The sequence below is a fragment of the Panthera leo genome, chromosome D1 (assembly GCF_018350215.1).
Source record: "Panthera leo isolate Ple1 chromosome D1, P.leo_Ple1_pat1.1, whole genome shotgun sequence".
NCBI lineage: Eukaryota > Metazoa > Chordata > Mammalia > Carnivora > Felidae > Panthera > Panthera leo.
The window spans coordinates 7047341-7061899 of NC_056688.1; the positions used below are offsets into that span (position 1 = coordinate 7047341).

At 37.5% G+C, this 14559-nt stretch overlaps 1 protein-coding gene across 7 annotated transcripts in view; it reads right to left on the reverse strand.

Annotated features, from left to right (window-relative positions):
- CD1H11orf65 (chromosome D1 C11orf65 homolog) overlaps positions 1-14559 on the reverse strand; it is a 60153-nt gene that overhangs the window by 8466 nt on the left and 37128 nt on the right. For all 7 annotated transcript variants that reach the window (XM_042905004.1, XM_042905001.1, XM_042905002.1 and 4 more), the window contains 2 exons: positions 14361-14491; positions 2387-2557 (listed from right to left, as the gene is read on the reverse strand). In XM_042905004.1, the coding sequence (XP_042760938.1) occupies positions 2387-2557; positions 14361-14491 (302 nt within the window). The remainder of the gene's footprint in view (positions 1-2386; positions 2558-14360; positions 14492-14559) is intronic.

Sequence of the window (14559 nt, forward strand, 5' to 3'; positions counted from 1 at the left end):
TATAGAAAACCTGAAGGATGCCACCAAAAAGCTATTAGAACTCATAAATGAGTTTAGCAAAGTTGCAGAATGCAAAATTAATATAATACAGAAATCTGTTGCATTTCTAAGCACTAATAATGAAGTAGCAGAAAGAGAAATTAAGAAAACAATTCCATGTACAACTGCACCAAAAAGAACGAAATACCTAGGAAAAAACTTAACCGAGGTGGTAAAAGACCCATACTCTGAAAACGGTAAGACACAGATGAAAGCAAATGAACACAACACAAAGAGAAAGATATACTGTGCTCGCACTTTAGAAGATTAATGTTGCTAAAATGTTCATACTACCCAAAGCAATATACAGATTTAATTGCAATCCCTATCAAAATACCAAGAGCATTACTCACAGAACAAACCATATAATCCTACAAGTCATATGGAAACACAAAAGACCCCAAATAGCCAAAGCAATCTTGAAAAAGAACAAAGCTGGAGGTATCACAATCCAAGATTTCAAAATACACTACACAAAGCCATAGTAATTAAAACAGTTTGGTACTGGCACAAAAACAGACATGTAAATCAGTGGAATAGGATACAGAGCCAGAAATAAATCCATGCTTATATGATCAAGTAGTCTATGACAAAGGAGGCAAGAATATACAATATTCTCTTCAATAAATAGCACTGGTTAAACTGGACAGCTACATGCAAAAGAACGAAGCTGGACTACTTTCTTAAACCACACAGAAAAATAAACTCAAAATGATTACAGACCTAAGTGTGAGACCTAAAACCATAAATCTCCTAGGAAAAGAAAGTGTAGGCAGTTATTTCTCAATATTGGCCTTACAAACATTTTTCTAGCTATGTCTCCTCAGGCAAAGAACACAAAACCAAAAATAAACTACTGGGATTACACCAAAATAAAAAGTTTTTACAAAGCAAAGTAAACTGTAAACAAAATGAAAAGGCAACCTACTGAATGGGAGATATTTACAGATGAAATATTCAATAGGGGGTTAATATCCAAAATATATAAAGAGCTTAACAACTCAACAAACACACAAAAAACAAAGAATTAAAAATGGGCAGAAGACATACGAATAAACATTTTTTTTCAAAGAAGGCATACAGATGGCCAACAAATTTATGAAGATGCTCAACATCACTAATCATCAGGCAAATGCAAATTAAACCCACAATGAGATATCACCCTCTACTTGTCAAAGTGCCTAGAATCAAAAAGACGAGAAACAGTAACCATTGGTGAGGATGTGGAGAAAAGGAAACCCTCATGCACTGTTGATGGGAATGTAAATTGGTGCACTACAGTGGAAAATATTACAGATGTTCCTAAAAATTAAAAATAGAAATACCATTTGATCCAGTAATTTCACTACTGGGTATTTACCAAAAGAAAAAAAAATACGGATTTGTAAAGATATATATGTTTACTGCAACATTTACAGTGGCCACAAAATGGAAGCAACCCTAGTGTCCACTGATGGATGAATGGATATATAGTGGAATATTACTCAGCCATAAAGAAAGAATGCGATCTTGACGTATGTGAAAATATGGATGAACCTAGAAGGTATAGTGCTAGGTGAAATAAGTTACATGGAGAAAGACAAGTACCATAAGATTTCACTTTGTGTGGTATCTAAGAAAAAAAATAAATGAATAAACAAAAAATAGAGAGAACTAGTGGTTGTCAAAGGGGAGGTGGGTGGAGGGATGGGTGAAATAGATAAAGGGGATCATGAGGTACAAACTTCGAGTTACAAAATAAGTAAGTCACAGATGTGAAAAGTACAGCATCGGGAATACAGTGAATAATGTTGTAGTAAAGCTGTATGGTGACAGACGGGGAGTGCACTTCATGTGGTGAGCGCCGAGCTATCTATAGAATTGCTGAATCACTATGTTATAGACCTAAAACTCATATAACATCGTAAGTTGACTACACTTCAATGAAAAAAAAGAACACCCAGGGGTGAGTGGGTGGCTCAGTCGGTTAAGCTTCCGACTCTGGCTCACGTCACGATCTCGTGGTTTGCAAGCTCGAGCCCGGCATCAGGCTGTCTGTAGTTAGAGCAGAGCCTGCTTGGGATCCTGTGTCCCTCTCTCCCTCTGCACCTCCCCCTCTCACACTCTCTTTCTCTCTCAAAAATAAACATTAAAAAAAAAAAAAAAAAAGAACACCTAAGTCTAATTTTCTTTTTCTACTTTTACATCATCTTTTTAAATATTCTTCCTTCATTTCTTCTTTTTTCTAGACAATACTCTTTTTTTAAGTAAATATTACATTTGTGGGTCCAAGATTCAACACGGGAGCGGGAAACAGAAAAATATATGAGGCCTGCCCTGCTCCCCAACAAAAGCAGCATGTATTTACTCATCAAAGTTCAGCGTGTTTGTCCAGTTGAGCACTTCATCCACCTCCCATTCCATCACCGAATCTATTCCACCGATTTCGACAGCTCTCATTAGCCCCTTCGTTGCTGTGTGGATTAAACCTAGAGTTTTAGCGTTTGTTGACCTGGCCTCTAGGCTTCCTGTATAGTACCTAAACAGGGGAAGGGAAGGGAGATATAAACCTTGTCAGACAGGTGATTACTAGTAGACGCAGCTAACAGATGTGTTGTTATTGCAAAACTATTTACATATTTAAACCAAGTTCTCACCCTATTTAACTCAAATACATTCAGACCAGGTTCTATGTGATGGGATGTTTGGGAAAAAAACAAAACAAAATAACTTAGCCAACCGCACTAAACGGTGAGGCCTCATTTCAAAACCCACCTCTCAGTACATTGGGCTGTTATGATATAATGAAAAAGCAAGTTATTAAATCACTGGATCATAGGATTATAGAGTCAAAGGATCTTGGAAACCAAATAACTAATCCTCTTGTCTTATAGGAGAGAAATTAAGGCCTGGAAGAGTTGACTGACTTTTATGAGGTCACATGGCTAATGGCGGGTAAGAAGAGGAAAGGGGAGGGGAGGAGGAAAGAGAAAGGGAGGGAGAGGCAAAGGGAAGACAAGATGGTAACATCTTTTTTTGTGTCAGGTACTTTTCATACATAATCGTGTTTAATTCACTTTAAAAAGACAAAGCCGTTTGTGACAGCTATTTTTATTTCCATTTTATGGATGAGGAAGTCAAAAGCTGGAGAAGTTAAATTCTTCAAGATCATGTACATAGTAAATAGATGTCAGAGCCAGTGTTTGAATTTGACTCCAAGTCCAGACTTCTTGGGCAGCACTGTTCTTACGGTAGCCTGAGCACATAAATGAATGCATCCACAAAACGTGAACTGAGTGCGTAGAGACAAGTTAGCATTCCTCACAAAGAATATTAGAAAGGTGCATTTTTCTTTTGGTTTTTCATTTTAAGATCTACATTTGTATTCCACTTTTAAAGTTAACTTACTCTGAAATTGTTTTCACTTATTAAGTCAACATTGATTAGGAAGTGGCATGGTGGGAGTGGAGAGCTAGGTAGGACTCCGATATCCAACTATCTGGCTTTGAGTCTTGCTTCTGTGATTTACTAGCTCTATGACTTTTGCCAAATAACCTAGTCTTTCTGGGCCTGAGATTACCTTAAAATGGTAATCACAACACTCCTCTTCTTAGCATTCTTGAGAGGTTAAGTCCCTATAAAGCATTCAGAATGATGACTAGCACATAGTAAGCATTCAACAAAAGAAGGCTTACCAACTCTTGGATGGCAAGGGGTAGGGCAGTGACAAGATATGTCTCTGCCCTCATGAAGTTTCTGCTTTCTCAAACTTTAAATAGATAATGATCCATGGGAGCTAATTTCATAAAAGCAGGAACATGCCTCTTGATTTATATTGATTAGTAAGAGCACAAATTCTAAGAAAGTATGAATTCACAACTTTTCTACCACCGCCATTTGCAAAGCACTGTGTACAGAGGTGGGATTCCTTTGTGGAGCCTGCATTCTTCTACCCAAATTCCCTGAACATAATAGGCACTCAAAAAAAGTAGGTACCGAATGAATGAATGAATGAATGAATAAATGATGGTACCCAATGGATGGCCTAGGTTTATGAACTAGTGTTCATGCCACAACAAAAATGAATTTAGAAAGCAGAAACTTCTGGAAGGCTAAGAGTGAGCACATTTTTTATGACTTCCTCCACAATTTACCTTTGCAAATATACACGACATTAGATTTGGAAACCTGGACGATATTTGTTTTTCCTTTGACAACAGTGATTTATGACAGTTCAGTTACCTATTTCTGCTCTCATCAAGGATATATAGAAAGGTGATTTGTTTTAAAGAGAATTATAATACTTATCCCAATAATTTAATTCTGTTTTAAACTCTTCAAATATTAGTCACTATTTATAGTTAAGTGGGCTATAATAGTAATCAAACAAAAGACTAGCAAGTAGAAAACAAATAATAGTGACCAGAATGAAGACTACCTCATAACAATCATACCTTGTCTTATAATAAATGAGTGATATTTAAAACAACAATATAAACTTTGGCTTTATAGGTAATGTTGCAATATATCCAGTTTTAAATGATCTACTCTTTCTACGACAGAAAACTGAAAGAGAGAAAACATTACAAAAATATTTTTTCTGAATATACCAACAGGGAAAGAAGTTAAAATGCAAAATACCTAGTAAGAATTAAAGAGGTTTTTTAAAATATTTATTTTGAGAGAGAGTGGGAGGGAGAAGGAAAAAGTACGCAAGCACCAGCGGAGAGGGACAGAGAGAGAGAGGGAGAGAGAGACAGAGACAGAGAGGGAGAGAGAGAATTCCAAGCAGGCTCTGTGCTGTCAGCACAGAGCCCAAAACAGGGCTTAATCCCTTGAACATTTCTTCTCCATCCCCTGCAACCTTACAAAAAGGAAACATTACAACATCCAGTTATAAGGATTCACTCACTCACTCACTCATTCAAGAAGCAACACATATTCATTAAGCATCTACTAGGTCTAATGAAGCTGTCCTTTCGGAGCTCCTAATGGAGGCGGCAGACAAATATACAGATATTTGCAGAAGTGTGACAAATGAGTATGTACGACATCTATGAGGGCATGCCAAAAAAAAGTGCCCGTGCCTAGCTAAGTCAGGGAAGGCATCTCCTAGCTAAGAAGGTATGTGAGCCAAGTATCAAAGATGAAGATCTTGTTGCCATGTAACTGAGCCAGAGAAGAGCAACCTAGGGAGAGGGAGCATCACGTGGGGAGAGCTAAGGGTGAGTCCCTGGCATGTCTCAGGTAAGGAGGTGATTTGTGCTTTGGAAACATCACTTCAGTATTTATGCAGGGATGGGGGGAAGATTAGAGAGGAAGAAACCAATCAGAAGGACTCTGCAGATGCAGGAGAGAGGAGAACAATAAGAAGATGCCACAGGGAGGGAGAAAAATGCCAGTATTGGGAGATTCTTTGGAGGTAGAATAGGACTTTATGACAGATTACACATGGGGGCTGATGAAAGGTAAGAAGTCAAGCATAACCTCTACTTTTCTGGCTTGGATGACTGGGTAAACAAATGATGGTGTCATAAACCGAGGGCGAGAGGAATGCTGAAAAGAAACAACTTTTATGATGAGGAATGTAAGAAATTCAGCTTAAGACCTGTTGAATCTGAGCTGGGAATGTCCATGTAATTAGAAAAACAGAGCTCAAGGGCACCTGGGTGGCTCAGTCGGGTAAGCATCTGACTTTGGCTCAGGTCATAATCTTGCAATTCACAAGTTTGAACCCCGTTGTCGGGCTCTGTGCTGACAGCTCAGAGCCTGGAGCCTGCTTTGGATTCTGTGTCTCCCTCTCGTTCTGCCCATCCCCCACTCATGTTCTGTCTCTCTCTCTCATTTAATAAACATTTAAAAAAATTAAAAAAAAAAAAAAAAGAAAAACAGAGCTCACTTACGGATGAGGACTGTTTTGAGAGTAAATAAACAGAGGAAAGAAAAAAAGAAATAAGACAGATTAGCATCCATGTGCAACGACTTATTACCAGGTGTGTGTCTGCTGGTGCTTGGCCTGATCTTCAGCAAATCACACTGCCATTCTGTCAAAGCCAGCTGTTTCTAAGCGATAGCACATATGGTGAGTGTATTTTGTTGTTCTCAGCCTATTACCACACTTCTTTTGCTGCAAATGGGCCCCCTGGGTAGAGGCAATGTTGTATGGAATAAAATGATGATGGATAAGGCTTCTATAATAAATGGTATTGCTGACAGAAGTAAGGCAAGCTGAGAAAGAAAATACACATCCAGAATATTTATCACTGTGCATATAAAGGGATGCCACCTCTATATGGGAAGGGTCCAGTATCATCAGCCTGCCGCCAGGCAGCCAGCACATCCCATTGCTGGAGGCAAAGCAACGGCCTTTGCTGTACAGTTAGCTGTGACTATAAAGCCAGAACAGACTCCGTGAGGAAAAGACCATGTTTATGAGTCTATCTGTAGCCTTGATCTTGATACCTATGACCACTTTGTACATGGCTCCAGTGAGCAACCAGGTGAAAAAAACGACATCCACAGGATGGATCATCTTGTCCATCTGAATACTTAGGGCTTTCTGCTTCATAAACCCTTTGGAGGGCATTCACAAGGACACAAGTATACTCTATGCCCATTCTGAGTACACATGTCCCCACACCCAGTCACCACTTTTCCAATCTAATTCCAAGTACCCAATTATGTGAGAAGATATTAGCCACTGCCCACAGTCAATAAGATCCCTGTCTCAAGCTATTTCACCTTCCTACATGAAGTGTAAAACCAGCTGGGCTCACTGGGAGGATACCCTTGGCCATTTTCTGGGCCTATTGAGGGGCTGTAATCTAGTGACTGTCCACGTTTGGATGTTGCCAGAATCCTGCGCAGATCCATGGGAAATGAGACCTAATGTAGTCTCTCTCTGTTAGCTGGTCACAGGGGACTCCCTACGAAGCCAAAGGCATGGAGATGAAGCAGAGCCAGTGAACATAAGCAGTGCTGAAGGAACCTGGGCACTGGCTCATACAGCTTACAGAGCTCTCTGGACCTTCTCAGACCCATTCTTTTCTATCCTGCATCCATTTCATTCTGAGATGATGCTGTTCACTCTCAGTTTTATGGTTCATTGGATTAGATAAAGCCCAGGTCAGTTCATAGCCACAGGGCACCTGGAATCCCACTGCTAAGCATTCAGTCTCTACCAGGGCCCAGTAGCAGAGCCAGAATTGATTTTCAAATGTAACACAGTTGTAGGCAGAAGAGGGCACTACCTTTCTCCTAAACCCTCTGTGCTGAGATCTTCTTATTAAAACTCTTGGGAGACTCCATACACAAGTTCACAGTCTCTCACAGACATTTCCAATACTGGCAGGACTGTTTGGCCATCAAGGGGAAGTGGTGGGGCAGCTTGACCACACCGTGGACCTGCTACCATGTTTGTAAGAACACCATGTCCCGCTAGAGCCTGGCAGCCTCCTTAGGTTACCTCTAATATGGGTTGGGGCAGCATGCCCCAATGGGGCATATTTTACCCCCTTAATCCAGGGAGCCCCTCTAAGTGCTGTGTGCCTTCAAGGTGGACGGTACAAGGTAGTGCAACTTGTCTCTCACTTTAGAAAGGATATCCCCAAATGTCCATTAGCTTTAGTTATGTGGCAAACTCTTAACATTGTGCAAAATGTATCTCTCTCTCCTTCTGGTGTGCATCTGTCTTATTAAGTCATCTGGGGACTTATTTTCTGCTCACTGCATCTGATTAGTATAAGGTCACCAAAGTAATGGAGAGGCACGATGGTCTGTGGGGACGGGGATGTGCAAGCCCCGGGGGGAAAACAGCAGGAGAGCCGACAGCCCTGAGAGTAAGATGTAGGGGCACATCCTCTTCTTTCCGTGCCAATGCCAATTGCTTCTCTTTTTGTTTACTGCTTGGGATGGGAAAGAACATGGGTCAGGTCAACAGCAGCGTACCAGGGGCCAGGGGCTGTGTGGATTTGCTGAATTAAAGGAACTTAGCTGCAGTCTGTGTCACCAGCTGACCGCCACCACTTCAAAGTTCCACTCTTCCTGTGAGCTAAAGGAACCAATCCCATCACCGCTTTCCCCACTGTCATCTCGTCTGTAAAAACAGCCACCACAGAGCTCATCAAGAATTCTGTTGCTCCCCACTGGGGCGCCTGGGTGGCTCAGTCAGTTAAGCAGAGGACTCAACTTCAGCTCAGGTTATGATCCTAGGGTCATGGGACCAAGTCCCATGTGGGGCTCCGTGCTGAGTGTGGAATCTTCTTAAAATTCACTCCCTGTCCTCAGCTGCAGCCATTTCTTACTTGACACATCTCCAAAGGCAAGGGAATTAAAAGCAAAGATGAACTATCGGGACCTCATCAAGATAAAAAGCTTCTGCACTGCAAAGGAAACAATCAACAAAACTAAAAGGCAACTAGCAGAATGGAAAAAGATATCTGCCAAGTGACATATTGGATAAAGGGCTAGTATCCAAGAACTCACCAAACTCCACACTTGAAAAACAAATAATCCAGTGAAGAAATGGGAAGAAGACATGAATAGACACTTTTCCAAAGCAGACATCCAGATGGCTAACAGACACATGAAAAAATGCTCAATGTCACTCCTCATCAGGGAAAGAGAAATCAAAAAACACACTGACATACCACCTCACGCCAGTCAGAGTGGCTAAAGCGAACAAATCGGGACACTATAGATGCTGGAGAGGATGTGGAGAAATGGGAACCCTCTTGTACTGTTGGTGGGAATGCAAACTGGTGCAGCCGCTCTGGAAAACAGTGTGCAGGTTCTTTAAAAAATTAAGAATAGAGCTCCCCTTTGACCCAGCAATAGCACTGCTAGAAATTTACCCAAGGGATTCAGGAGTGCTGATGCATAGGGGCACTTGTACCCCAATGTTTATAGCAGCACTTTCAACAGTAGCCAAATTATAGAAAGAGCCTAAATGTCCATCAACTGACGAATGGATAAAGATGTGTTTTATATATACAATGGAATACTACTTGGCAATGAGAAAAAATGAAATCTGGCCACTTTCAGCAACGTGGATGGAACTGCAGGGTATTATGCTAAGGAAAGTCAGGCAGAGAAAGACAGATACCATATGTTCTCACTCATATGTGGATCCTGAGAAACTTAACAGAAGACCAGAGGGGAGGGGAAAGGGGGGAAAAAGTTACAGAGAAGGAAGGAGGCAAACCATAAGAGACTCTTAAATACTGAGAACTGAGGGTACATGGGGGGTGGGAGAGAGGGGAAAATGGGTGATGGGCATTGAGGAGGGCACCTGTTGGGATGAGCACTGGGTGTGGTATGGAAACCAATTTGACAATAAATTATATTATTAAAAAAAAAACAAATCAAACCAAACCAAAAAAAAAAAACAAAACAAAAAAAAAACACCAAACCTTTAACTAGAGGCAGTGGAAATAAACTGCCCATCATAAAATAAGAGAGGTATTAGGAGAACTCAAATGTACAGACAGCCCAAAGAAAATACCTGAATTTTTTTTGTTAGTAAATATTGGGTCTCAATGTACCTCTTCCTTCAAGATGTGCTAAAATATAAGGATATCTTGTCTTCCACATATTAATATAACTTTATTAATAGAGTAATTGATGCTTCCATTGTCCTAGATAAATAGGTTTTTCATATTTGAGTTTTTAATTAATTTCTTCTAAAGATGTTAACATGCTTTGACTTATGTGGGGCTGTTATACTATTTGACATACAAAATTTAAATGTTGTTGTATTTTATTTTATCATGAACTGCTTGTCGATATAAAATGGAATAAGGGTGAGAGTGTGAGGGTAACTGTAATGGGACATGATGTTGGTAGGAATGTTCTAAATTTTAGTTTGAGTGGTGGTTATATGGAAGTATTCAATTGACAAAACTCATCTAATTATACTTAGAATCTGTGTATTTTATTGTATACAGATTATGCCTCAATAAAAAACTTAAAATAGGAAAAAATTAAAAATAAGTAAAAATAAAAAATAAAATATTTTGCCAGAACCAAGGTCACTAAGATTTTCTCCTTTGCTTACCTGTAGATATTTTATGGTTTGGGCATTTATATTTATATCTATGATCTCTCACCAGATACAAAACTTCATATAAATGGTATGAGATAAAAATCAAGTTTCATTTTTCTGATTTTAATATGCAATTTGTTGAAAAGAATATTGTTTTCCAATTATATTGCCTTGGCACCTGTGTGATATACACATGTATATTGGTAAGTTTTCTCAGCTATGTCCCATTAATCTATATATCTTCATGCTGATACCACAATGTCTTGAGTTCTCTAAATTTTATTTTTCCAAATTGTTTTGGCTAGTCTAGCTCCTTTGCGTTTCCATATAAATTTTCAAATCAATTTGTCAATTTCCCCAAAAAACCTGCTGGAACTTTTGACTGTTACTGCATTGAATGCACATATCAATTTGGAGACAATGGACATCTTAACAATAGTCTTCTGATCTATGACCACCATATATCTCGTCATTTATTTAGGTCTTCTTTAAGTTCTCTTCGCAATGTTTTGCAGTTTTTAGTGTACAAGTCATACAGATTTTTTTTTCTCTTAGGTGTTTCATATTTCCTTATGGTACTGTAAATGTTATTTTTTAACAATTCAATTTCCCAATGTTTCTTGCTGGAATATGGCAGTACAGTTGGTTTCTGTATCTCACAACCCTGATAAACTCACTTATTAATTCCAGTAGCTTTTTGGTAGGTTCCTTAGGATTGTGTACCCAGTCAATCATGTCAACTGTGGATAAAGACTCTTTCAGATCTTCTTGTCCAATCTCAGTGTCTTCCCCCTCCATCTTGCTTTACTGCATGGACTAGGACCTTCGGTCCAGTGTTGTAAAGAAGTGGTGAGAGCAGACATCCTTGCCTTGTTCTTCATCTTAGAGATAAAGCATTCAGTCTTTCACCACTGAGTATAATGTTAGCTGTAGGATTTTTGTAGATTTCCTTTATCGGGTTGAGGAGGTTCTCTTATATTCCTAGTTTGATAAGAGTGTTCATAATGAATGGTTGTTGGATTTTTGTAGTAGTTTTTCTGCATCTATTGAGATGGTCATATCCAATTTGCTTTGTAAGTCTGTTAGTATGATAAATAACAATGACTGATTTCCAAATGTTAAACCAACTGTGTATTCCTCAAACTCCATTTATGATGTTTACTATCCTATATATATGTTCTTCAGTGATACTGGTTGTTATTTTCTTATGATATCTTTTTTTATAAGTCTTAAGTCTCAGGTAATACTTTATAGATATTTTTGGGACATATTCCCTCCTATTTCTGGAAATATTGTATAAAATTGTACTCTATTAAATGCTTCTTAGAATTCACTAGGAAATCTATCTGTGCCTGGAGTTTTCTTTGTGGGATTTCTATCAACTAAAAATTCAATTTAATAGCAGGACCTATTTATGCTTTTTGTTTTTTTGAGTGAGTTTTAGTTTATGCCTTTCAATGAATTTTTCTTTCACCTAATTTTTTAAATTTGTATGCATTAAATTATTCATAATACATCTATATTGCTTTAATGCCTATAGGATTAAACATCCTTTTTATTTCTGATGTTTCTGAATTACATGTGTTATTTCTCTTTTCAAATTTTTATTTAGAGGTTCATAAACTGTATTGCTCTTTTCAAAAAAAAACCCCAAGTTTTGATTTCCTTCATTTTTGCTGATGGTTTTCTGTTTGCAATGTTACTGCTTTCTACTGTTAGCATTTCCTTTCTTCTACTTGCTTCGGGTTTAACTTGCTCTTCTTTACTGGTTCTTATGTTGGAAGCTTAGATTACTGATTTGAGATTTTTTAAAAATATTTATTTACTTTTGAGAGAGAGAGAGAGATAGAGCACAGGAGGGGAGGGGCAGAGAGAGAGGGAGACACAGAATCTGAAGCAGGCTCCAGGCTCTGAGCTGTCAGCACAGAGCCTGATGCAGGGCTCGAACCTGTGAACCATGAGATCACGACCTGAGCCAAAGTTAGATGCTTAACCAACTGAACCACACTGGTGCCCTGAGATCTTTCTTTTTAAATATAAGTATTTAATTCTCTTAAGTAAAAATTCTCTGTAAGTACTGCTTTAGCTGCATCCTTCAATTTTTGTTGTATTTTCATTTCCATTAAATCAAAAATATTTTCAAATTTCCCTTGTGACTTCTTGCACTCATAGATTATATAGAGGTATGCTGTTTAATATCTAAATAGTTGGACGTTTTCCAGAAAATTTTCTGTTATTACTGTTTTTAATTTTTTTATTGATTTATTACTTTTAATTCATTTTATGTTTTTAATTACTTTTTAATTCTATTGTGATCAGATAACATCCTCTGTATGATTTTAATTTTTTCAAATTTGTGGTTGTTTTATGACCTAGAATACAATGTAGCTTGGTGGGATTTTTCACAGCACTAGAAAAGAATATTCAGTGCTCATGCTGGGTACAGTGCTCTATAGATGCCAATTATGTCCAGTTTTGCTCAAGTCTTCTCTAGCCTTACTAAGTTACTGTCCACTTGTTCTACCAATCACTCATGAAAGGGCTTTGAAATCTCTGATTATAATTTTGGATTTGCCTATTTCTCCTTTCGGTACTATTAGTTTTTGTTTCATGTACTTCGAAGCTCTGTTATTAGGAAACAAGTATTTAGGACTGTTCTGTCCTTGTGTATAGTTTTCTTATCCAATCTGTCAAACTCTGCCTTTATTTGGGGTGCTCAGACCACTTGCATTTAAAATTATCACTGATATGATTGATTTCAGTCTACATCATGCTATTTGCTTTCTCTTTGTCCTCTCCGTTCTTTCCTTCCCTCTTTGTTCGCCCTTCTTTTGGACTGATTGTTTTTTATGATGCTATTTTATTTCCATCGTTACATTCTTATATTTACGTCTTTGTTCTTGTTGATTTTATGGTTGCTTTGGGGTTTGTAATATACATCTTTAACAACCACAGTCTACCTTTAAGCACTATTATACTACTTCATATGCACACTCAGGACCTTCTAGCAGTACACTTCCATCTCATCTCTCCCAACCTTTATGGCATCATTATCATACATTTTACTTTTGCACTGTTCTAAGTTTACAAACATCACAATATACTCTTGGTGTTTCTGCTTTAAATAGTAAAAAAACTTTAAAAACTTAAATTTTTAAAAATTTTATTCAGTGATTAATTGCATCATATAATGGTATTATATTGGGGGTTTTTTGAACAATTTAATTGTAATGTCAGGAAAATAAGCAATTATATTTTGCTTGAAATGCAGATTTTCAATACAAGAGAAAAAGGAGTATAATTGTGGGATCAAAAATTAAAGTACAACTTGATTGGTAATATCAATATTAATTCATTCCTTTACAACTTTAATACCTATCTTTAAAAAGTTCAGTAAAAAACACGTAACACAAAATTTATCATCTTATCTATCTTTAAGTGTACAGTTCCATAGTTAATTATCTTTTAAAGAGATTTAAATAGTAAGAATAAAAGTTGTTTATATTTACTTACATAATTACCACTTTCGGTGTTCTTCATGGATCCAGGTTTCGACCTAGAACCATTTTTTTTCCTGCCAGAAAAATTTCTTGTAGTGCTGGTCCGCTCATAATAAGAGAATTCAGCTTTTATCTGTCCAAAAAGTTTCTTTCACCTTCATCTTCAAAAGATATTTTGGTGGGTCTGTTGCTACTAATTAATTTTTCTTCTTAAATGGGGTCTATTTTCCTGTTTCTTTTCATGCCTGGTAACTGAATGCTATATAGTAGACATTGTGAATTTTATATGATTTGGGATACTGAAGTGTTTGTATTCCTTTAAATATTGTGGGGATTTGTTCTGGGTATGCAGTGAAGTAAACTTGTAAGCAATCTGATTTTTTGGCTTGCTTTAAACATTTGTTAGAAAGGTCCAGAATGACTTTTAGCATAATCCATTTAGGTCAGTGTCTTAGGACAGAAAGAAGGGTTGAGAAGGGTACAGAGTGGATCTGGAGGGCCAAATACAAGTTACCCAATATGTAAGAGTAAATCCTTATTTTCATATCTGATATTCCTATAGACTGTAATTTCCTTGGGATCAAAGGCATGTCATTTTTCCATTTATATCTCAGAGAGTAACAGTGTCTCAGATAGCAGGCATTTGTTAAGTGTTTGCTTATCTAAATATTGTTTAAAACATAAACATTATCTTACATTTTCTTTTTAAAAATAACAAGCAGTTCTTTTCGTAGTGATACCATTTTTTTAAGAAGAACTTAAAACAGTATATATTTAGTAAGTCTATTTCATCAACTTACATTTTCCTCATCCATTCTATTTTTCTAATTTTTCTTTTCTTTTCCATATCTTGCCTTCTCTTCAGTTTAGAGAAATGGAATTCGCTTTCTTTTTTGTCTCCCACCTCTACGTTTTCAGGAGACACCCAAAACTGTTGAGAAATGGAAAATGAATATACAAAGTGTTGAAATACTGATTGTGAGGTAATTTGGCTACAGT